Genomic DNA, 20,922 nt, shown 5'->3' with positions numbered 1-20,922 from the left:
GAAAGGTAACATCGCGGTCATCGACTTTGAAACGCACCATTCCGCTCGAGAAGCTTTTATGCGTCCGATCCAGAATCGAACGGTGGGAGAACGAATTTCGTAAAACGGTGCAAGTCAATGTTTATACCACTGATGAAATCTTGTAACGAATCTCCTTTTTTAGTTTACCTCGCACCCTTTCCTTCTTTTTTTCCATCCCATGAAACACGATATATATTCTGACGATAACTGCGTAACCAATCGTTAATGTCTACGTAATTGTAATTACTACATGATGAGACAATACGCGTCATCGTTATACATAGTGTAGGCACGACCGAATTAACATTTTTTTTCTCCTAGCTCACGGAAGGATGCATTCGATGCGATTAAACGTGTGTCCGATCTGCTAAGTTAAAGCGTAAACGCAAATGAATAACGTGGTTAATTTTGCATCGCCAGCGTCGAGTTAACGATGCACGGCAAACGAGAAAACGTGTTCACGTGTGTGGAGAGAAACTCTCCCGAAATCTAGTCGAACTTCTCAAGATTCGCTCTGGACAGAGCGACAGCGCTTATCATTATACATGCAAATAGAAATTTGTTGTCACTCACCGCAAACTTATCCTTGTAAAAAATCGAGCTGGTCGACATGGCGTTTAGTTCCGAAGCAACAAGTTGCACGGACCGCTAAAGTAAACTCACGGTTTCATCGTCGATCGCCCGTTATTTCGACTGCAACTCCTCAAGATTATCCATTGACAGTTGCTGTTGAGGTACACGCGCGCACGCGCTCATGTCAATATGTATTTTTATTACGGTTTAAGGGAAACCAATTGACGCGAATAGAAACTACCCGGAACGAAAGTTGCCGAGGGATATATAATTGAAAACGCGAAAACGTATCGGGAGTGAGACGGTTATTCGCGATTACCGGCACGTTTTACGCGGAAACGAGCCAGCTTCGTGACTAACAGTGACTAACGAACGGGACGAGTCGGTCGAAGCTGCGAAAGAAACACCGATACACCATATACACACCGTGTGTACGTCCTGTTAGTTTATGGCCACGGTTACGGCAAGAAAAGGTAGTACTGGTATCCTCCCCACCTTCTGCAACGATGACCTACAATCTAACAACACGAAGGCTCTCTCTTTTTCCCTTCTTTCTCTCTCGCTCTCCCTCTCCCTGTTTTTCTTCCTTTCTTTCCCCTCTTCTCATCATCTTTTTATGTACATTATTCTTAAGTTAAAACATTACCCGTTCCGATGCCCCCTGTTTTTTAATCTTCGATTTAATCTATTTGTCAAAATATTATATTTATACGAGAATTGCACGTAAGTTATATTCTAATGAATTTAAGATAAAAGGAAGTGTACGTATATAGTATAGTGATGAACCAAATGACTACTACAAATTGCATGGAGTAAGTAACAATTTAGTAAGTAATTAAATGAAGATTTTATTAAATATGGTTAAATTAAGAATATAAGCGCACATGAAATTTTCAAAAGTTCGATTTCCGGAAACAGGAAAGATCGACCGCCATCTTGTTTGATCGATAGTTGAATCTCGAAACACTCTCGAATCAGGGCTGGCTACGGCGCGATACGTAAGTGCTCTGTGTTTGTTTGCTTCTCACGGAACGAAGCTCGGGAAATATGACCCAAGAAGTCCAGTAAGTACAGAAAAATTCACGTATCATTTCATACGGCCGCATCATTCGGTTCTGAAATTCTCTTTGCACGATGTTATCGCGAGGAAAGCGATTTATCTTCGTTGACGAGGCTGTAACGTCCCTTCATGGCTTTCGAAACACCGCCATGTTGTGGGACAATTTTATTGATTCTCGAAATTTCTGGAAAAGAATCACAAGAAACTATGCTTTATCCTATTTTTTATCAACCCTCGATTTATGATCCATCCCTTTTCGTTGATGACCGACGATAATCGCCTCGCTGACGATGAATTTTCATCTCTTTTTGGTACGATTCGTGCACCGTGTAATCTGATTTCGGAGCACGAGTTTTCAATAGCTATTTTCATTTCTAAATAACCATCGTATCGATATACTTAATGTAGAACAAATAAAAACATTGTACCGGCTCATTTGAAACATATTCAACAATACGAAATTCTCGTTTCTCTCGATGGTCCACTGAAAATAATCTCATTTCGTTTGTAGTGACTAGCGATTTTTTGAGAAACTTTCAGCATTCATTACCTAACCTTTATCCGTGCATGCCTCTTACATTTACAATCATGTACAGGTAATATGATTATATGCATCTCGCATTTATCTAATCTCCAAATCACGTTTCAGTAAATTGTCTCTTAAATTTTTAGACAATGATTGTGTAAGAATTGCAATTACCGTTTAATTTTGTTCCTTGTACTACTGTAAATAGATTTGATATCACATATATATTATATACCCTATAATAGAGAATAAATAGCGATCAATGTATTATTTTTACCATGTGATCCTCTTGATTCAACTTTATCTATACACTGCCATATAACTTTTATATACTACAGTTTGGGATAATCAATTATTTAAATATTTTTTAGATTACCTCCCCCACCAGTAATATGGGCACAAAGGAGAGGCATTTTATTTGTTACCATCTGTCTAGAAGACTGCAAAGATCCTGTTCTTAACATTGAACCACAAATGATATATTTTAAAGGAGTAGGTGGTACGGAACATAAAATGCACGAGGTCACAATTGACTTGTACGGAGAGATCCTCGTAAACAGAACAGTTAAGAATTTAAAAGGGAGGACTATAGAATTAATACTTTATAAAAAAGAAGAAGGCCCATATTGGCCAAGATTAACAAAAGACAAAACGAAAGCTCATTGGTTAAAAAGTGATTTTAACAAATGGACAGATGAGGATGAGAGCGATGATGAAGACGGTATAGAAGGAGCCGGTCAAGATTTGGAAGATGTGAGGCAACATTTTCGTAAAACTAATACTTCTTTTAAAAGATTAATACAGTAATTTATACTTACATCGATGATTGCAGATGATGAGACAGATGGGTGGTCTAGGAGGGTCAGGAGACAGTAAACCAAACTTTGACGATTTAGACGATGGTGGAGAGGGAGAGGAAATGGATAGCGACTACGACGATTTACCCGACTTGCTTGAATGAAAAAATTTCGACGCTACTTTAAAATAATCTTCATTAACGAAAAAGAAAATAAATCATGTAAAAACAAATGGCAACCTAAAAATAGTGCACCATCAGGCAATATTTTAATAGGCCATGTTATTTGGATTTTAAATTGCAAATAAGTTTTGCAAATTCGATAATGGCCCTTATTGCAGTAGCAGGCTAACCAGTAAGGGTGCACGAGAAACTGTCATCTTAAAAAAAAATGACTACAGTAATCGAGAGGAAAGCCAGTACATAATATACTTCTTAAAAAGATTCTCCATCATTCTTTAGCTCATAGTCCATTAAGTTACGATCAACAAGCTTTTTTTAATACCGATTAATTGTGTATAATACGAAGACGATGAAAACAATGAAATGGAATTAAATTATTTGTGGATCTGTTTATTTTAGGGAATCCTGTTTATGATGAATTTTTACATCATGCTGTGTATTTAATCATTCAGAGAGAGTAGATCCATGTCAGTGCAAACAATTTTATTTTGTTCTTTATCAAAAAACTTGCTGTTATTTTATTTTCTGTTTACACCATAAATAATTTCCCAAATTATAATCAATTCGTTCTTCTCTATCATAAGTATGATAAATAAAAAAATTATTGAACAAACTGTCGATGTTACGTGTCGTTTGAACGTTTCACAGAATAACGCCAGAGAATGAATCTTTCTCTCATCTATCCAACTATACTGGAAGCGCCGCGCAATGCTAAGTATCCAGCAGTTATATCCATCGGTAGACTTCGGACTGTTGCAAATTCTTCTGCAGTTGCATAGTATAACTTAGTCTGTGGATCTGTATATCGTGCCTGTAAAATAAATGTTATTGATATACATCAATTTATACTTTAATAATGCGACCAATTGTAATTCGAAGAGTAATGGATCACTTACGGACAATCCAGAAATATCCGAATACTTTTTCGCTGGTCTGAAGCTTGGCGGTGCATTAATAGAGCTATCTGAAATTTGCGTTTGTCAATTATATTGGAAAATACTTAACATTGAGATTTAAAGTTTAATCAAATAATTTCGTACAATGCACTACTTCCGACGGCCACGGTAACGCACGTTCTTGAGCCAAGACTTGTTTTAATGAGCGCCAAGTTCGTTTTTTCCCAGTGGTAGTGGTCAACCGAAACTTTTGTTGAAAAGCTGGATTTTTGAATACCGGTTGCTTTTTATTGAACTCTACTACTTCTTCGCTAACCATTTTTCATCTCACTTCAAACAAAACATAAATTAAGCAATTAGAATTAACTGTCAACGTATTAATCTATACTTCAAGTGTGAGCAAGTTATTTAAACGTTCATTAAGTAAGCGCTTATGTGTTCAATTGTTCTTGCTTGAAAGAATTTACATGCACTTAGTGTAATGGATCACGTGGAAAGATCTTTTATTATCATGATACATTCAGCGTTCAATCATTTTCCTTCTGGATTATACATAACTAGTATGTTTTGTGCATCGCATCCCAATATGCCACAAATCGTGTGCATCAAGGTAGTGTTGGTATGTCTGACTAAAACTTTAGCCCATCGACTTAAAATAAGCAAAGCCGTATAGCAGTCCCTTGTATTTCTAAAATGAAAGTTCCTCGTATTTATACACGTATGTTAACTTCGCTACTGATCAAGATACCTTTGAAATTCAAAATGATATTTGTATCCATGGGACAAATATTTCTGTACAACTACAGACAAATCATCTTCCATTAAAACTACACCCTTTTTACTTGGCTCGATCAAACATAAAATCGCATGATGACAAAGCACTTGATTGTATTCTACCTGTTCCCTTGCGTTTGGATCGCGTTTTAGATTCTACACAATAAACACTGGATAAAATACGGTACATTTAACTAAATTAAAGATAGGCAGAAGTGTGCAACCTTTTCTATATGTAGCGTCACTTGCACATTTTTTTTTATGAACTCTTTATCTCTTATACAGAATGATAAAAATTTTTCAGTCATTTCTATTTCCAATTTCGCTACGTTTATAATATCATTTACCAAATCGTGTTTAACACTTTTTTCTTCCGTGTTTATTTCTAAGATGTTACCATGTTTGAAATTATTAAATGTTGGAGTATGAGAAACGAGCTTGGGACTTGTTCTGGGAGCATCCTCTTCACAATTGTGAACATTGTTACATTTTTCTCTGTAGACCACGGAGGATGATAAATTTTTCTTTAAATTGCTCAGTTTACTTGATACGTTTATTCTTAACTTTCTGTTAGATGTTTTGAATTCTCCCTTTTTTACTCCTTCATTGTGTCTCTTCTTTATCTTAATCTTTTGAAGAATTTTCATATTGATATTTCTCAAGTGTGAATCCAATATCCTCGAATTATTCAAATAAGTAAATTTATCACAGAGTCCAGTATATTTCTCCATAAAATACTCTATATGTTTTTCGTTCGATAAATCCAAATTTTGAGGCATGCTAATTTCTTTCATCTTTTCCGTAGAATGTAACAGTAACTGTTTGATTCTGTGAGGTTTATCCACAAGTCTCGAAAACGTGATTTTGCTAAACTTTCTATAAACACGAGATTCGGTCGTCAGACTTAAATTTTGAATAAATTTATGTACAAATTTATCCATGTTGAAATTCGAGTTTTCAAACATGTTGAATCACAATTATAATGAGAATAACTCAACGTGAACAAGTGCATGTAAATATCTTAAAACAGTATACATAGAAAAAATATTAGAAAGTACCAATTAATAATCTCCTTATGGAAACATATACAAATCAGTTTAAACAAAATACGCAGAGCATACGCGTAATAGTCTTTCTTATCCAACTTCACGGACGACCTGCACCTATTTCTGATGTGTGTTAAATTAAACAAATGACCGAAACCCTATGTGTTCGAAAGATGTGTGCCAACAATTTTTAATAACATGGTATTTAATTTAATTCTCCGCAAAAATATTGTAAATTTATGTCAGAGAAGCATCGTAATCAACAAGCTCAAGTACAGTAAGTACTTATTTTATTTAACTATAACTAATAATTATATAACTACAAGTACGTTTTCATTTACCAAATAGACTACAAAAGTGTTACACGATGTGTTACTGAGATTTTAAATCATGTGAAATATTCACTTTGCACGTTACATTGTACTTACCTACTTCTGACAGGTTAAAAACCTATTCCAACGTTCTGAGACAATTATTTATACATATGGTAATAGGTATCTATCCTGTGATGATAAAACTGAATAACTTTTTTATTAATGAAATATTAGATTTCAAGAATTAAGAAACATAAGAGTAATTTGAGTTTCACACGTGCTGAAGTATTTTCACAAGTATGTTGCTATTGATGATCAGGGCTTCAAAGAATAAAGGTTGAAGGGAGAGAAGGGAGAAAATGTGTAGTGGGGATTCATAAAACGACGTTACTTCATGCTTGATCCACTCCTGGGAAGGGGAGAACGTGACTGAGATCACCTTCTGCATCGTTGAAGGTCGAAAGAGCAGTTTAAGAATCTGTTTTAGATTCGTACTCTACTTGCGGATTAATTAGAATCGATAGTCGGTGCTTATCAGATTGTAAAACCATGGGTCGGAAATTCTTCGTTGGTGGCAATTGGAAAATGAACGGTACCAAAAGTGAGATAGACGGTATCGTTGCATTCTTAAAAACCGGTCCGCTTGATCCGAACGTCGGTACGTTTTTCAATTAAACGATACAACAATTGATTTCAAGCTTTGTCGGAGTGCTAATAACACATTTGCATCAGAGGTCGTCGTTGGTGTGCCATCGATATACTTGACGTATGCTCAAGGCATACTACCTTGCAATGTCAGTATTGCTGCACAAAATTCGTACAAGGTTGCCAAAGGAGCATTTACCGGAGAGATAAGCCCTGCTATGCTTAAAGACAACGGAATTCCTTGGGTTATTCTGGGCCATTCCGAGCGTAGAAATGTCTTCGGTGAAACGGATGAACTGGTCGCGGAGAAAGTGGCTCATGCTTTAGAAACTGGAGTGAAGGTTCGACTAATAGTGATCAATAATGAAATTAATCTGGCGAACTTTCATTTCTTATTAACACACAGGTGATTGCCTGTATCGGAGAAAAGTTGGAAGAGAGAGAAGCTGGTAAAACAGAGGAAGTAGTCTTTAGACAGACGAAAGCTATTGCCGATAAAATCAAGTCATGGGACAATGTGGTCGTTGCTTATGAACCAGTTTGGGCAATAGGGACAGGCAAAACAGCCACGCCTCAACAGGCTCAAGAGGTTCATGAGAAACTGAGAGAGTGGTTCTCTAAAAATGTTAATTCCGCTGTCTCAGAGACTGTTCAAATCATTTACGGAGGCTCAGTAACAGCTGATAACGCGAAAGACTTGGCAAAGGAAAAAGATATAGATGGGTTCTTAGTAGGAGGAGCGTCCTTGAAACCTGACTTTGTTAAGATCGTTAATGCCAAGCAGTGAGATTAACTATTAACTTTATGCACAAATGTTATACATTTATTGATATATACACTTCAACGTGTATATTCTGAAAGGTACTACAAACAGATTAATTCCTATATTTTCTTGTTGTTCATATAGAGATGAATTTACCGCATGTCGCTGCAGTGAGAGATTAATCTTGTGATGAGCAGTGAATTGTATATTTTATTCTTTTGTCAGTTTCATTGTCGCACAGAATAGATACATATGTACTGTCTGTCTGTAAATATATATTGAACCTTGACAAAATAAATGTTATAACAAAATGTAAGCTCTATCATTTATTTTATTATTTGTTCAATCTACTTCATCGGCTAATCCATTGACTATAACAGTTTCAGGAATAGATTTCTTAGAAACTCCTTTAACGCCCCCCATTATTGCCTTTGCGCAAGCAATGTCGCACAAAGATTTAAAAGTTCTCGGTTCCCAAGCAGCCAAAGTTGATAATGTTTTACGGTCAAGTAAAATGTTGCATCTATTTAATCCTTCCCTTAGTATATTCATGTTGATACCATGTTCATTGCTGGCAGCATCCAGTCTAGTTTCCCAAAGCTACACAACGAATTTAATTATGTAATAGCATAGAGAATACTGTAATTCCTGTATGTGGCCTACCTCTCTCATATCCATTTTCTTTAGTTGTCTACCTCTGGTTGTCTTTAATAGCGCTCTGTGTACAGCTCTAATACTCAAACTATAACAATTCCTTCTCCTCCCAATAAAACGCTAAAGACGAAAGTAAACGATCTTTTTATTGTGTGCGAAAATACTTTCACGTGTATTTAATCAAACAAGTTATATTTACTGCAGCGAGTTTAAATATTTGCCGTTTTCGCCAAAATTCATCGGGACCGCGGCTCCTCGCAAATAATTGTGCAGTTAGAAAGACCATTTTTCTTCTTAATTTTTAATAAGACTGTCGAGAAAAACAAACAGTATGATCTATAGAATCACAATACTTATAGATCCACGTGTGATCGCATACGATACTGTGTTGTCACGATGTTAGATATAAATTTTATATGAATGTAATAATTTAATTCTCTTCGTCCGTCGTTTTTTTTAACAAGCATGTGATTTTAAATACTGGGAGAATATAGAACGTAAAGGTTATTGTTAGTAGACCGCACGGACCGCACACAGAATCGTTGAGAATCGTGTTGCTCACTATTGCTCACTATTATAGACGAGGTATACATAAGTCAAATAAGAGCATGAATGACCAAGAGTCGCTCACTGCTCGCGTTAGTTATATTTAAACAAACAGGAACTTATAAATTAATTGACTCTGGTCGAATCACTGCTTGTGGATATATTTGAATCCAGCTGATAATTTTCTGATCATTTTGTGTTGTTCGCGTATACGATATAGAGGCCCGGTTTTATTATTGCGTATGTTGGTAACTCGGAAATAGTGTTCCACTTCCAGTAAAATTATTTTAATGGACGTGAGAGAGCGAGCGTAAACTGATTAGGATAAGCGAACTGACAGGTTGTCTGTTGCATTAAAAATTCTTTCAACAACGTACAACGAAAATGAGTGAACTCGTGTGGGGAATAAAGAACGGAGATCTGGAGCAAGTGCGGGATATCGTAGAGAAGAAGGCAAATATACGAATATATTTCCCATTTATCTTAATCTTTTGATTACTGCTAATCACAACTGTCATAATGTTATCTTCTCTTGAAATTTAACACTTCATCTTCGAAACATTTTATTATGCGATAGTTTTTCACAGATTAATAAAGATTCTAGTTACCCAATTAGAACGTCGTATATACATTTTACAAATGAATGTATAATAAATTATTTAATCTCGTTCCTGTTAATAGAATATTGATGTTAACCAAATGATAGATGGAAGGACGCCGCTGCATTATGCAGCTGATTATGGCCAAAGTGAAGTAGTTAGATATCTTCTAGAAAAGGGTGCAAATCCGAATGTAAGTGCAATGGATATTATTTGTACAATATCTTATTAGTCTATTTAAGAAATGTACTTATTAATTATCATAACTGATATCGATATGATTGAAGAAAGATCGATTTGTAGGCTACAGATAAACATGAGATAACAACGTTGTTAGCAGCAATTTGGGAAGGACATACAAACTGTGTAAAATTATTATTAGAGAAGGGAGCTAAACCAAATGGATTAACGCCAGATGGAATGAGTTATTTGGATGCTGCTGAGAAAGATGAGATCAAACAATTGCTGAAACTTCACTAGCACAAAGCCAAACGAATCATGAAGCAATAATTTTGTTATTTTAGTAATTTTAATGTTCCTCATAGGAGTATCACCATTGCTTTATTCTTTGTTTCTTGCATATGACTACACTATCATATTTATGCACTTTCAATTTAAAAGAAAAAAAGCAAAAAAAAGATAGGTACACAAGAATGTAGTTTTGTAATAATATATTGCACATCTGGAGCATATAATCATGAACTCATATTCTTATATGGTTACTATCTTAGGAACGTGAAATACATACAATTTCTCAGCTTTCAAATAGTATATCATACAGATTGTTTCGCGAGAAAAAGTACTAATGGAACAAATTTATTTTTAAAGCATGTAACATTATATAGCGAAAGATATTTTGATACATTTTTAAGAAGCAGCATCGCGTTTTAAGCATTTGTTATTAATTTATAGATGTTACAAATTTCTTTTATACGTTCTTTTTTATACTCCCCTACTGAAACCTATAATTTGCTTCGACCCCATAGTTTTGTGACATAGGACTTGCGGTAATATATGTCGAGAATACTCCGTTCAAGATATACTATATATTTTAATCGAGTTTTAAAAAAGCCACGTGTAAATTATAGGAAGAAAATGAAAGAGCTATCTTTATGGTACTAATTAACTAGAATATCTTCAAAGTTTTAAAGGTGTACAATAATCAAAAATAATAAGCCCATGCATCATTGTTAAGTATATCGTTGTACTTTTATTAAAAACCCATTATTTATCATTTATTTATTATTCGACAGATCTTATGCGTATTACTCAAAGACCTATATGCCAAAATTAATTTATTCATTGTCAATTAATAAACGTACGCTATAAGACTGTATCTTTGATAGTCATAAAATATATATATATCTTTTCTAAAATTTTATGTTCTTCGTAGTTATAAAGAATGTATTGTAATTATCGAACATCTCAGGAAGATGCATTAGATATGTGTTTATAAAATGCAGTGTAATCCTGCTCCTAGGTTTATTGAATCTACTTTATTTTGTAAAGTAGCTTGTAACATTTTAACGAACAATAAATACGAAAGAAGGGTAATTGAAAAAAATGATATATTTCTCAATAACGGATGAAACATACATTTTTACCACAAATGACACGTTTAAAAAATGAACACATTCAATTATTTCAATTACATCGCATTATAAAAGTCGACCTCTGCAATTAGACGCACCACATTTACAAATGATTACTTTACCTGGTATACTTCCAACATCGTAACTATAATTCCACGTTAATTCCTGACCTGCTCTTATGTAATTTAAAGCGAAAAACGCCACCCACGGGAATCGCACGTCATGCGTATCGACAAACACATTCTGCACGAAAATGTTCGGATCGCACGAATGCTGGAATAATTATACTTCGTACAACACAGATGACAATGACAAAGGATGATTTAATAAACCGTTCCACTCACGTTTAAATAGCGTCCGATGTTACCCGTTGTTTTCGCGTCCATTATATACACAGCCTCATCCTCCCCAAAGAAATCCCGCACAGACTTGAATTTCGATTCGTTGATCTGCGGTGGCTCGACCGTTGGTTCGAATCTGCTTGGTTCACGTCTACCGCCCCTAGTTTCTTCTTCATCGCTCATAATAATTCCATCTTCGTTCGATCGACTCTCGTTGGTAGACTTCGAAGTACTGTCAGGAATCTTAATACCGCTTCCATCCTCGCTATTCTCTTCAGATCCGTCTTGATTACCGTCATCCCGCTTACGCTTTCTCAATCTCTTTCTACATCGTTACATTTTCATTAGTACGCGGTGCTGATAAATGAAGTCTTATCAATTTACCTAATAGATGAAGGTCCCGCAGAGTCCACGTTGAAATTCACGTATTTACTAATATTGAAATCTTCGTCGGAATCTGCATTCGTTTTTGAGGTGTCTTCATCCTCGCTGGTGAGCAATTTATTTTTATCTTCCGGAGTAGATAATGGCATTTCCGGTTCAAGAACGTCGCTCTCGTAACCTTCTTTAATACCTTCCACCACTTCTACGTAATCCAACTCTGCCAGATACTCGTCCCCATAATTCTTACCGCCTTCGTTAGCTCCCTAAGAATAAGAAAATTTTTAATATCATCCGCCGCGCGTATGTAAAATCTAACGATTGCATTTTACCTGTTCCGTAAGCAATCTACCAGCGTATATACAGATAAACGATCCGAGCGGAATATCGTTGAGACATCGTATACCCCAACCCCGGGGAGCGGTTTTGAACACTTGTAATTTCAACGTTAACGGATGTTGCACTACTCTATTCAAACAAGTTTTCACAGCACATTTACATCTGGAATTACATTCATAGATACCAGTGGTGACCGGCTCCGGTAAACGTTTATAGACGTAACCAACAGCCGTGTTCGGTACTCGCCCACCTAGAGTAGCGCCTTGTATCGTTAACTGCCAACACTGGCATTTAGTCTTGTCCTGAAGCATGTTCCATTAATCATCTCGCAATTATTTATCGATATAAAATAAAGCGTACCTGACAGTCGTCTTCGCAGTCGCAGCTGCACAAGAAGTCCGGATCAAGATTGAGATTAACGCCTTCCGTTGGTTCCCTTTGAGTGCTGTATCTTATAGTATCAGGTTGCGTGTGATCTAATTCGTTTACACATGGTATCGGAACATTCTCTACGCCATAGCTCAAATCCTTGAAACGCGAAATGAGCATTAGCTATAAACTTATCGTACATTTTATCAGTTTCACTTACCTTTATGTTGATGAAACACTTGTCCAAAACAAACTCCGCTAAACAGTGCACCCAGTAATCGAAATCGAATAGGTCGACCGACATCGGACTTCCAGTTCTCCGCAGGTATTGATGCAATTCTTCCATATTTCGTAATCTGACACCGCACGGAGCTTGATATAACGTGATCTTTTTGCCTTTTGGATATTTACAAAGTTGTCTGTTCCATCCGCAAAGTAACGGTATCGATAGAGGCGAATATCCTCTTAAATCGTCGGGTGTGAAAGATATTCCTTCGACGCATTGCGGACCACATTTATGTGGAACGAACTTTTTTGTCTGAATTTTATTCTGCGTTTGATAGTACTGAAACAAAGTTTCACGTATACCGGTGAAGATTGAAGAATGTTCAAGGCACTTACAACTATGCTATGAGAAGGTTTCGTTTCTGCGAGAGGATTGTAAGAAGTCGTATCCGGGACAGGCTGTCTTTTGGTAGTGCTTTTTCTAGCGACGGCGCGCGATTGCTGCGGTGCACTAGGCATACTTTCACTCGCTGGACTCTCTTCTTTCTCTTCTTCGTGAAGTCTTTCATCTTCAGGTTCTACATTCGACGTATATTCCACATATGGTAAATTACTTTTCTGGAATGGCAATGAAATGTTCATTATTTTATCATTTTTCACGAGATTCGAACGTGTTAAACGTACATTGGATGCAACAGGCAGTCGATGTCGACTCGGTGTTCCGACGGACGCATGATGTCCATGTTGTCTAGCATTGGCTTTTAACAGTTCGACATATAAAGGTCCTAATCTAGCAGAACCTCTGTAGATCCATTCTGTTCTTCCATCTGCATCGAAGTGCATCTGTACCAAACTTGCATCAACTTGAACCACTCTTGCTATCCACCATTTCCCATTCCATTCCGTCCTCACTACTTGCCCTCTCTGCAATTTCACCATCGGTCGTTCTGGATACATTTCGATATATTTCTTTACAAACTCTCGAGATTCAGTCGGTATATCTTCCCAAACTTTGCTAGCAGATTCTGCGACCAGATAAATGAGTTTGTGCTCGACATATTGAGCATACCCATCGTCGAAGAATATCAAATATCTAAAAGAATACGTCTAATATTTATTTGCCAGACATCATTTAAAGAATTTCATCGAGGAATCATACCTATATTTATTAGTGGCTTTCGGTGGCTCTGCTATAACACCGCAATAAAAATTACTCGAATTCATATCTTTAAACATTGCAATTACTCGAGTGCCAATCGGTATGATTACCGGGCTAACGACAGCTGCTGCAATTTGCTTGCCGGAAACCGACTTGACAACAGAATTATATTTCTTCGGTAACAATTTAACCCGACAGTGCACAGGAGTTTTTGATACTACGGTTTGCACCTTCCCTTTGATCCATGGCATGAGCGGATGTTTCATAATATAAACAATGCTATCTACTTCTATCTGAACTTTGACCAGTGGGCCAATCGGTGGTAAATCTATAACTACGATTTGTCTGTTCTCCTGTTCAATTGGTAAAACTTCCGGTTGACTGTCCACTGAAGGAGCTACTTTTACTTGCGTGACTTTCTTAGTCGCAACTAATGGGTGAAGTGTATTATTCATGCATCCATCGTCTATCTGAAGCTCTTGGAGCATCTGAATCTGTGGCTTGAATTCATCGTAGAATCTATTGCGTAACGTGTCCATTGTACTCATTAAAGATTCTACCGTTTTGTCCAAAGCTTTGTTCTCTTCTGTTAAAAACAAGAACGATTCGATTTATCAACAAAGTAAGCATAAGAATAGTGAATCAATACCTTCCATACGACTCCATTGATCTTTCAATATATTGTGAGACTCTTTAATTTGATAATCTATGTCATATTTTTTAAAAATACTGTCTACTGTACTGTCTAACAATTCTCCTATAGTCTCAACCATTTCTTCTGGCAAATACTTTTCTGAAACACAAAGACTCATAAAATATGTATGTATAATATGTATTATAATTGAAGCAGTGTTGTTTGACTCTTACCTTCGTCGCACGTGCTTTTTCTTTTCTCATCATCCGAATCGTCGCTATCAGAAATTTCTACTTCGTTCGTACGGTCAGGAAAATTACATTTTAACAGTGGTTTGTGATCCAAAAAAGCTGCTACTAGTTGCTAAAAACAGTATGAAAATGGGGATAAGCGATTTGTGTTTCATGTTATTTCGTAAAACAGATAATTAAAACCTTCTGATGTTCCAATGCAGCATTGAAGCATTCTGTACAGATCATTCGCTTTTTCTTTTTCTTCATATTTACTCCATAAAATACACAGGCAAAGGACGATGCTAATTTCATATCCACTCCAGAAGAACATTGAAAGTTGATGCAATTAACGTTACAAGCCAGAGGATCTTTATTCTTCTTGGTTTTCTCCACAGATGCTTCATCATCCGAAACAAGCTCAATAACTTCCATCCTTACACGATATTATTGTAGTTCACTGACAACTTAAATACAAAAACAAGTTATTATTTTCAATTCGACGCCAATATAGCTAAAAAGAAGGTTAGGCAAGCGAGCTAATTTACCTGTGTAAAAGCATTCAATAAAATTCACTCAAATACGTTCTTATCCAGAAGTGTTTTCAATTGTTTCGAATTTAATTTAAGCATTTAAATATAGTTAGTATAGCAAGAACATATGTTTGTCATTTTATTTTTTATTGAAATAATTTGATTTTGAGCTTTCTGTCCCCCCAGGTGAAAATTTGGAACTATAGGTACTGCTACAACGGGAATAAGCGGGAATCATTTGATCTAACTGTAAAACATAAGAAAACTCGGGAAATGACTCTGAAAAACGAAAGGATGATGAATTGAAATAATGCACATGTCTTGAATATTTTCTTTCGTATTCTTTATTTTATCATATTCAATTAATATGTATTGTATCTACCTAGCCATTAGTATATTTAAAAATCACAGTCTTAGTTGAAGAATTGACAGCAGAAAATACTATCTGTATCCTATCCATATAATAAATGGTTTTACAATGTACATAGTTTGTTTTGCGTTCTGCTTACATACACGACGTATGTTTCCTAAATGAATAATTATGTATAGTGTATTATGTACAATAAGTTGGATTATGTATGATCTACACTTTCACTGTTGTGCGTAGTTGATATTCTTGCCCATTTTCCATCGACATCGAAAAAATAAAATTATACATCCCATCCCATACAATTTCTTACATTTTCTTATCCCAATGTCTTTTAAGTAATCTACTATATAATCAACAAGATTTCAGTCAAGGAAGACTATAAAAACAAGAAGTACGATCGTATACATAAAGTTCTCTACAAAAAAACTCAAATAAATTATTGCTTTAGAAAAATCTTCTAATTTTTCTCACATCAATTCATAGAGTAATGGATACACTCTTGAATATTTATCACCCAATTTCCTCTCAATAATTCATAATGACATATACCATTCCCAAAACTATAAAATTGATATTGCGAATTGAATCGTTTTCAAAGGATCAGAATATACTACAGCATTTCAATGACATATTCATTATAAATCAGATATAAGCGCACACGTACAAGATCGGAAAAAGCGCATTTAAAAATGGTCAATCGACGAAATTACTCGATGGAAATTGGGCATCACATAGCTTTGAAAGGCTACTCTCAATTGGCTAACTATTGAAACAATTCGAAAAATAGATTACTTCGATTTACGCTCAGACTTAAATTAATACGAAAACATATTGCGGATTCATTTGTCGTATGTACACGTTCCTATAGAAAAGTTCGATCATGATAATAATAAAGTATCCTGCGAAGATAAATATTGATTAATCATCCTTAGATCGTCCGAAATAGTTAACTCAAATAGAATAGCCTGTATAATGTACACCTTAGAAATCTCTAAACAATATATATATATATCATGTATTTACATTAAATTTCATTATTTACAGAAAGAGAGATAGGGAGAAAGTACTATTACTCTCGATAAACGTAGTTAAATCCATGATTCGAAGATAACTGCTCGAACAAAAATTTTGGTATGAAATAAATTCGAATAAACAAGTTGTATTTTATAAAATGAGAACCTACCTCATACGGTAGATGAATAAAATTTTTCTATGTATTGTTTTTTTCGTTTTTTTCCTTATAGCTTGTAAATAAGTGAATTTAGAAAAATATTTGACTTGCGTTAAGTGAATCGGAACTTCTAGTCCTTTGAAACGCAACGTTAATGTCTTTTATCTAAACATTGCAACGTAATGATAAAAAGGTGTGCCATGCTAGTTATAATTTCATTCAACATTAATTAGAGATTAATTATGGATTCATTTGTTTTAAATACGAATAGTAAAACATATATCTCTCGTATTCGATGATATAAAAGCAACTCGACTCTTTGGTTACACAAATGAGAGCTAGGTTGCATACTTTCTTTTTTAAACATTAAATGCTTGCAACCAATGGAAAATTATACACTCCCCTAGCTTCGAAATCAAATATGCATTCCCAAATTCGTTCGCTTAAAAAATCTTAACGAGCATACGATTCGAAAAAAGAAAGGTATACAATCGTAACTCAGTCTGCGTAGTTTTTCAACTACAAACCACGATAACACGCATTTGTACTATGCGTATAAAAGATTGTGTGTGTGTGTGTGTATTTATCTCTACTCATTAAAATTAATTTATTTAACAAGGCGACGAAACGAGAAGGCGGCTCTTTTTCTACTCTCGATAACAGAAAAGATAAAAGGAAATTGCAGTATACTATGTAAAACAAAATATTATATATACAAACATGGAATATGTATTACGAAATTAAAACTGTCTGCAATGGCAATCGGTTAAATATAGTAAATTCCATATAAAACATCTCTAGTATATTAGAAAGACATATATATATATATATATATATCATGAAAATGCTTATTTTGCCATCTAATCCGGTACAAAAAGTTTTTTCCATTTCACCTAAGCTAAAAGGGCACCTGATCATGATTCGAACAGTAAAATATGAATGTATTACCTATAAACTTCTAACATGAAGACAAATATTCTACAAAAAGGAATGGTGTATGTGATGTAGATCGACGATTACGAACTCTTACGAAAATCGCCTGGCTTGTTAATACTTAGATCGTTTAAAAATAGCAAAACTGACTTCTTACTTGCACGAAAGCACGTATTTTAAAGCCTTATCGTCAAGGCTTTAAAAAGCTTATTTCGTATTCTAACTTCGCTATTATGCACAAGTTAGCGTCAATTCTTCCTTCCCTGTCCGATATTCGCGCATGTCAAAACAAAAACGAAGAGAAGATCATTGGAAAACGAAGCACACTGAATGTTATACATATGAATGTATCGATATAAAGAATGGTACGCTTAAAGTACCGCTCGTACGTATGCAGCATGCATGTGCAATACTGTAATGAGTGGTGTATGTGGCACCAGGAATGTTGTAACGTAATATATAAGAAAAAGATTAGATAACGTGCTGGTTGTCGTCAAACGGTAATGCACGAGATCAGTTGCTGGCAAAGTTGACTGTACTGCAATTGGTCCCCACTGATTCTTCGCATCTTAATGCCTTTTACCTCCTTCTCCTCAGACTCGCAAACTCTCAGTTCGATCTGTACACCACCCGGGTATTCTAAATTCAACCCACCGCCTTTCATTTCTTCCCTGGAGAAGACGAACCCTTTCGGCGGGGCTCTCGCGTCTATAATTTGTTTCACGCGACCTAATATAGCTTCGGAGTTCAACCTACTCGACTCATCCGACAACGTGACTTCGACTTCCGCGGGTATTGACGTGTTTAATGGCCTACCGATACCGCGCGTGATGCTGGGCCTCGACGGGTCGCACGGTTCCGAGATGATAAAGCTGGGAAGCGGGCTGTAATGAGGCGACGTGTCCTCAAGCGAATCTGGCGACGGAGACGGTGACGGTGAACAGCTAATAAGCGTTACTTGACCCCCAAGATCCGTTACGGATATCTGAGGTGGTACCTGGATCACACCGAATTAACATCGTATGTTAGCGAGAAAATATTTTCACTCAGGTGCGGTATCGAGAGATCATGTGCTTACTCTTGGTATTTCCACTGGATGCTCTTCCTGAATCATATCTAAAGCTGGACTATTACTAGGTGAATAACTAACTGGCGTGGTAGCTGGCGATCTATGATGTCTCAGCGGACTCAAATCTAACGGCGTCGCCGGCGGTTGAGTGGGAGTACCGTGAACTATACTCCCTTGTACCGCTGCCGTGGTTAATCCGCTTAAACCTGAAACACAATGAATTACATAGGGCTTTAACAAGTTCCTCACACTTCGCATATCAAGATATTGGGTATTGGGTGGGAAACAGGATATTTACCTTGTGTGATTGCTGCGACTCCTCTCTCGTGCACGGGAGATCCAGGAATGCTCGCAGGGCTATGCGACGGTGACGCTAGCCTCTGCAGTTGTTGATACTCTTGTTGAAGCGTTTGAATTCCAGGTCCGGCTGGGCCCGAACCTTCAGACGCTCTTCGCACAGGGGAATATCTCTCTGTAGAAACGTGAGGGCTCGGCTCCTTGTACGAATCCCTGTTACCTACTAAAAAGACAAAAAATTGCATTACTCTCGATCGGAACCACGCTTAAATGTATAATATTAAAACATATGATATCAATAGCGACTAGTTTATAATATTTGTACAAGGTTCAAAAGAAAAAAACACACAAAAATTACCGGTACTAGTATGGTACAAAGAAGTCTTCCTGTGATGTGGAAGCGTAGATCCTCTAAGGTGCGACGGTAACAGCCGTGATGGAAGGTAAGCTCTATTCATCCTAGCTTCCACCTCCATTACCATTTCCGGATTTATAACTACATGCATATTATCAACCAACGAGGCATGGCAGTGCAGTGGACACAAAAAAACCATGCAAAATCAAAAAATAAAATCAAATGAAACTATTATAACGAATGCTAAAAAAATTAAAAGATATTAAGAAAGAATAAAGTGCGTATCGTGTGTTGCTTACATTGTAACGAGATCTTATGAGTATTTACTATGGCAGTAATATACAATAATTTTACTTGGAAATACATAATATTTATAAATACGTATGTATAAATTTAAAATTCGTCAGATAAGAACGTTTATCATGCAATACGCCATCGTAAAAAAAGAACATACCAATATGCAAATACTGCGAAAGCAACGGTATAAACAAGGCATAAGTGATCATACTTACAAATGTATAGCAAGCTTTTCAACTAACCGATACAGCAAATCATAATAATCGACTCTCGTCGAAGTGATGTGAAACATTTTGTAATAAGGTGCATCATCGATTATGCACAAAAATATTTGATAAACGTAACGCACGATACCTGGTCTTTGCATGACGGTAGTGAGACCACTCCGTCTTCTTCTATCACTAGTTCCACTTCCGCTGTTATTGCCATTTCCATCTCCGTTCCCGCTGTTGACTCCTACATTTAACGACGTAGCACACGGTACCAACGTTGGACTCCCGCTTTGTATCTTTAGTAGAAGAGAAATCCATCAATAGTTGCGGAAATTTGTACTTCGCAACTGTTCAAGTATGTTCCTTACGGGCTGTAAATGTTCTCTACTGCCGGGTTGGCTCCATCCTCCGTCTTCCGCGCCTGCAGAACCACTGCCCTGTTGTTGATAGAAAACGTGGAGATTCGCTCCACCATCCGAGGCTCTCCTTCCAAAACTCCCAGCTGCGTATAATTCGTTATATTTAAAAGAGTAAACGATCAGTTGGACGACGAGAAATGCATCTTTACTTACTTGCTCCCATGACTGGTGGAGGTTTTAATAAATGCTGGTCTTTGATTTGGAAGTTTTGAGGAGGTTGATGCTGAACCAGGGGAAGGTTCAATGGCAAATTTGTATGGGGTAATACTTGAGGATCGGTATTGTTGCATTGTAAAATAGGAAGGAGCCGCAATCCCGGATCGCCCGATGTATGATTGTAATTGTAAGGATATGACGTCGGTGGCTGGTGCGCCGTGTCACCAGGTCCGACCGTGTGCCTTCTCGTTGTGTGGTAAGGCGTGCCAGGTGTCAATTGCATTCCACTTCTTTCTTCCGTTTCTGCTTCCGTATCGCCATACTTTTCAACCGAAGATAACGCGTGTCATTCCATGTGTTAAAATATATATGATAGAATAATTTTTAATGTCTACCTTTTCCAACTGATGCGCTCCATCGGGTGCGTAATCCCCAGGTATACTC

At 36.4% G+C, this 20,922-nt stretch overlaps 8 protein-coding genes across 12 annotated transcripts in view; 3 read left to right on the top strand and 5 right to left on the bottom strand.

The window, feature by feature from the left end:
• Positions 1 to 1,550: 1,550 nt before the first annotated feature.
• Positions 1,551 to 3,536, top strand: p23 (cytosolic prostaglandin E synthase). The gene is made up of 3 exons (XM_018035176.1): positions 1,551 to 1,658; positions 2,552 to 2,933; positions 3,013 to 3,536. Exons 1-3 carry the CDS (start codon positions 1,642 to 1,644, stop codon positions 3,139 to 3,141), a joined length of 528 nt encoding a protein of 175 aa, XP_017890665.1. The 5' UTR covers positions 1,551 to 1,641; the 3' UTR covers positions 3,142 to 3,536.
• On the bottom strand, positions 3,534 to 6,513 carry LOC108631337 (INO80 complex subunit C). 3 transcript variants are annotated; one of them, XM_018035179.1, is made up of 4 exons: positions 6,304 to 6,513; positions 4,200 to 4,385; positions 4,056 to 4,123; positions 3,534 to 3,970 (listed from the first exon to the last, which is right to left on the bottom strand). In XM_018035179.1, exons 2-4 carry the CDS (start codon positions 4,372 to 4,374, stop codon positions 3,839 to 3,841), a joined length of 375 nt encoding a protein of 124 aa, XP_017890668.1. In that variant the 5' UTR covers positions 4,375 to 4,385; positions 6,304 to 6,513; the 3' UTR covers positions 3,534 to 3,838. The 3 variants fall into 3 exon arrangements, with proteins under 3 accessions (XP_017890668.1, XP_017890670.1, XP_017890669.1); XM_018035181.2 differs by lacking the exon at positions 6,304 to 6,513 and adding an exon at positions 5,888 to 6,290; XM_018035180.2 differs by lacking the exon at positions 6,304 to 6,513 and adding an exon at positions 4,523 to 4,613.
• Positions 4,567 to 5,881, bottom strand: LOC108631331 (uncharacterized). The gene is made up of 3 exons (XM_018035174.2): positions 5,054 to 5,881; positions 4,804 to 4,985; positions 4,567 to 4,743 (listed from the first exon to the last, which is right to left on the bottom strand). Exons 1-3 carry the CDS (start codon positions 5,792 to 5,794, stop codon positions 4,587 to 4,589), a joined length of 1,080 nt encoding a protein of 359 aa, XP_017890663.1. The 5' UTR covers positions 5,795 to 5,881; the 3' UTR covers positions 4,567 to 4,586.
• A 67-nt stretch (positions 6,514 to 6,580) lies between the features above and the next one.
• On the top strand, positions 6,581 to 7,913 carry Tpi (triose phosphate isomerase). Its single transcript, XM_018035175.2, has 3 exons — positions 6,581 to 6,847; positions 6,922 to 7,175; positions 7,241 to 7,913. The coding sequence occupies exons 1-3, from the start codon at positions 6,739 to 6,741 to the stop codon at positions 7,619 to 7,621; spliced, it is 744 nt and encodes a 247-aa protein (XP_017890664.1). The 5' UTR covers positions 6,581 to 6,738; the 3' UTR covers positions 7,622 to 7,913.
• On the bottom strand, positions 7,911 to 8,871 carry mRpL20 (mitochondrial ribosomal protein L20). The gene is made up of 3 exons (XM_018035177.2): positions 8,451 to 8,871; positions 8,261 to 8,371; positions 7,911 to 8,197 (listed from the first exon to the last, which is right to left on the bottom strand). The coding sequence occupies exons 1-3, from the start codon at positions 8,535 to 8,537 to the stop codon at positions 7,940 to 7,942; spliced, it is 456 nt and encodes a 151-aa protein (XP_017890666.1). The 5' UTR covers positions 8,538 to 8,871; the 3' UTR covers positions 7,911 to 7,939.
• A 118-nt stretch (positions 8,872 to 8,989) lies between these two features.
• Positions 8,990 to 10,593, top strand: LOC108631338 (myotrophin). Its single transcript, XM_018035182.2, has 3 exons — positions 8,990 to 9,250; positions 9,479 to 9,589; positions 9,700 to 10,593. Exons 1-3 carry the CDS (start codon positions 9,182 to 9,184, stop codon positions 9,874 to 9,876), a joined length of 357 nt encoding a protein of 118 aa, XP_017890671.1. The 5' UTR covers positions 8,990 to 9,181; the 3' UTR covers positions 9,877 to 10,593.
• A 354-nt stretch (positions 10,594 to 10,947) lies between these two features.
• On the bottom strand, positions 10,948 to 16,777 carry egg (SET domain bifurcated histone lysine methyltransferase eggless). 2 transcript variants are annotated; one of them, XM_018035172.2, is made up of 13 exons: positions 15,215 to 16,777; positions 14,871 to 15,133; positions 14,670 to 14,799; positions 14,452 to 14,595; positions 13,803 to 14,388; positions 13,328 to 13,736; positions 13,040 to 13,261; positions 12,639 to 12,983; positions 12,410 to 12,577; positions 12,043 to 12,351; positions 11,714 to 11,976; positions 11,333 to 11,654; positions 11,055 to 11,261 (listed from the first exon to the last, which is right to left on the bottom strand). In XM_018035172.2, exons 2-13 carry the CDS (start codon positions 15,099 to 15,101, stop codon positions 11,055 to 11,057), a joined length of 3,336 nt encoding a protein of 1,111 aa, XP_017890661.1. In that variant the 5' UTR covers positions 15,102 to 15,133; positions 15,215 to 16,777. The 2 variants fall into 2 exon arrangements, with proteins under 2 accessions (XP_026674603.1, XP_017890661.1); XM_026818802.1 differs by lacking the exon at positions 15,215 to 16,777 and having other exon boundaries at positions 10,948 to 11,261; positions 14,871 to 15,101.
• Positions 16,778 to 17,550: 773 nt separating this feature from the next.
• Positions 17,551 to 20,922, bottom strand: part of LOC108631328 (serine/threonine-protein kinase SIK3) — a 7,174-nt gene continuing 3,802 nt past the window's right edge. For both annotated transcript variants that reach the window (XM_018035170.2, XM_026818804.1), the window contains 4 exons: positions 19,398 to 19,535; positions 19,041 to 19,262; positions 18,752 to 18,948; positions 17,551 to 18,670 (listed from right to left, as the gene is read on the bottom strand). In XM_018035170.2, the coding sequence (XP_017890659.1) occupies positions 18,167 to 18,670; positions 18,752 to 18,948; positions 19,041 to 19,262; positions 19,398 to 19,535 (1,061 nt within the window). In that variant the 3' untranslated portion in view covers positions 17,551 to 18,166. The remainder of the gene's footprint in view (positions 18,671 to 18,751; positions 18,949 to 19,040; positions 19,263 to 19,397; positions 19,536 to 20,922) is intronic.

Source organism: Ceratina calcarata, unplaced genomic scaffold, assembly GCF_001652005.2.
Source record: "Ceratina calcarata isolate Rehan_Ccalc_2016 unplaced genomic scaffold, ASM165200v1 scaffold88.2, whole genome shotgun sequence".
Taxonomy (NCBI): Eukaryota; Metazoa; Arthropoda; class Insecta; order Hymenoptera; family Apidae; genus Ceratina; species Ceratina calcarata.
This window is presented reverse-complemented; position numbering and strand designations above follow the sequence as displayed.

Bases quoted from the DNA above. Each gene is read 5' to 3' on its own strand.
- mRpL20 (XM_018035177.2), bottom strand. From the start codon at position 8,537: ATGGTCTTTCTAACTGCACAATTATTTGCGAGGAGCCGCGGTCCCGAT. The intron at 8,372-8,450 runs GTAAATATAACT...TTTCGTCTTTAG, and splicing joins AAATATTTAAACTCGCTGCA to CGTTTTATTGGGAGGAGAAG. The intron at 8,198-8,260 runs GTAGGCCACATA...TTCGTTGTGTAG, and splicing joins AGAAAATGGATATGAGAGAG to CTTTGGGAAACTAGACTGGA.
- LOC108631337 (XM_018035179.1), bottom strand. From the start codon at position 4,374: ATGGTTAGCGAAGAAGTAGTAGAGTTCAATAAAAAGCAACCGGTATTC. The intron at 4,124-4,199 runs GTACGAAATTAT...CGCAAATTTCAG, and splicing joins GCCGTCGGAAGTAGTGCATT to ATAGCTCTATTAATGCACCG. The intron at 3,971-4,055 runs GTAAGTGATCCA...TTTATTTTACAG, and splicing joins CGGATATTTCTGGATTGTCC to GCACGATATACAGATCCACA.
- egg (XM_018035172.2), bottom strand. From the start codon at position 15,101: ATGGAAGTTATTGAGCTTGTTTCGGATGATGAAGCATCTGTGGAGAAA. The intron at 12,984-13,039 runs GTAAGTGCCTTG...ACTTTGTTTCAG, and splicing joins AACCTTCTCATAGCATAGTT to TACTATCAAACGCAGAATAA. The intron at 11,262-11,332 runs GTGAGTGGAACG...TAATTATTCCAG, and splicing joins ACATCGGACGCTATTTAAAC to CATTCGTGCGATCCGAACAT.
- LOC108631338 (XM_018035182.2), top strand. From the start codon at position 9,182: ATGAGTGAACTCGTGTGGGGAATAAAGAACGGAGATCTGGAGCAAGTG. The intron at 9,251-9,478 runs GCAAATATACGA...TCCTGTTAATAG, and splicing joins GGGATATCGTAGAGAAGAAG to AATATTGATGTTAACCAAAT. The intron at 9,590-9,699 runs GTAAGTGCAATG...ATCGATTTGTAG, and splicing joins AAAAGGGTGCAAATCCGAAT to GCTACAGATAAACATGAGAT.
- LOC108631331 (XM_018035174.2), bottom strand. From the start codon at position 5,794: ATGTTTGAAAACTCGAATTTCAACATGGATAAATTTGTACATAAATTT. The intron at 4,986-5,053 runs GTTGCACACTTC...TTTATTGTGTAG, and splicing joins TGACGCTACATATAGAAAAG to AATCTAAAACGCGATCCAAA. The intron at 4,744-4,803 runs GTATCTTGATCA...CTTTCATTTTAG, and splicing joins TATCATTTTGAATTTCAAAG to AAATACAAGGGACTGCTATA.
- p23 (XM_018035176.1), top strand. The intron at 2,934-3,012 runs GTGAGGCAACAT...CGATGATTGCAG, and splicing joins CCGGTCAAGATTTGGAAGAT to ATGATGAGACAGATGGGTGG.
- Tpi (XM_018035175.2), top strand. From the start codon at position 6,739: ATGGGTCGGAAATTCTTCGTTGGTGGCAATTGGAAAATGAACGGTACC. The intron at 6,848-6,921 runs GTACGTTTTTCA...CATTTGCATCAG, and splicing joins TCCGCTTGATCCGAACGTCG to AGGTCGTCGTTGGTGTGCCA. The intron at 7,176-7,240 runs GTTCGACTAATA...ATTAACACACAG, and splicing joins CTTTAGAAACTGGAGTGAAG to GTGATTGCCTGTATCGGAGA.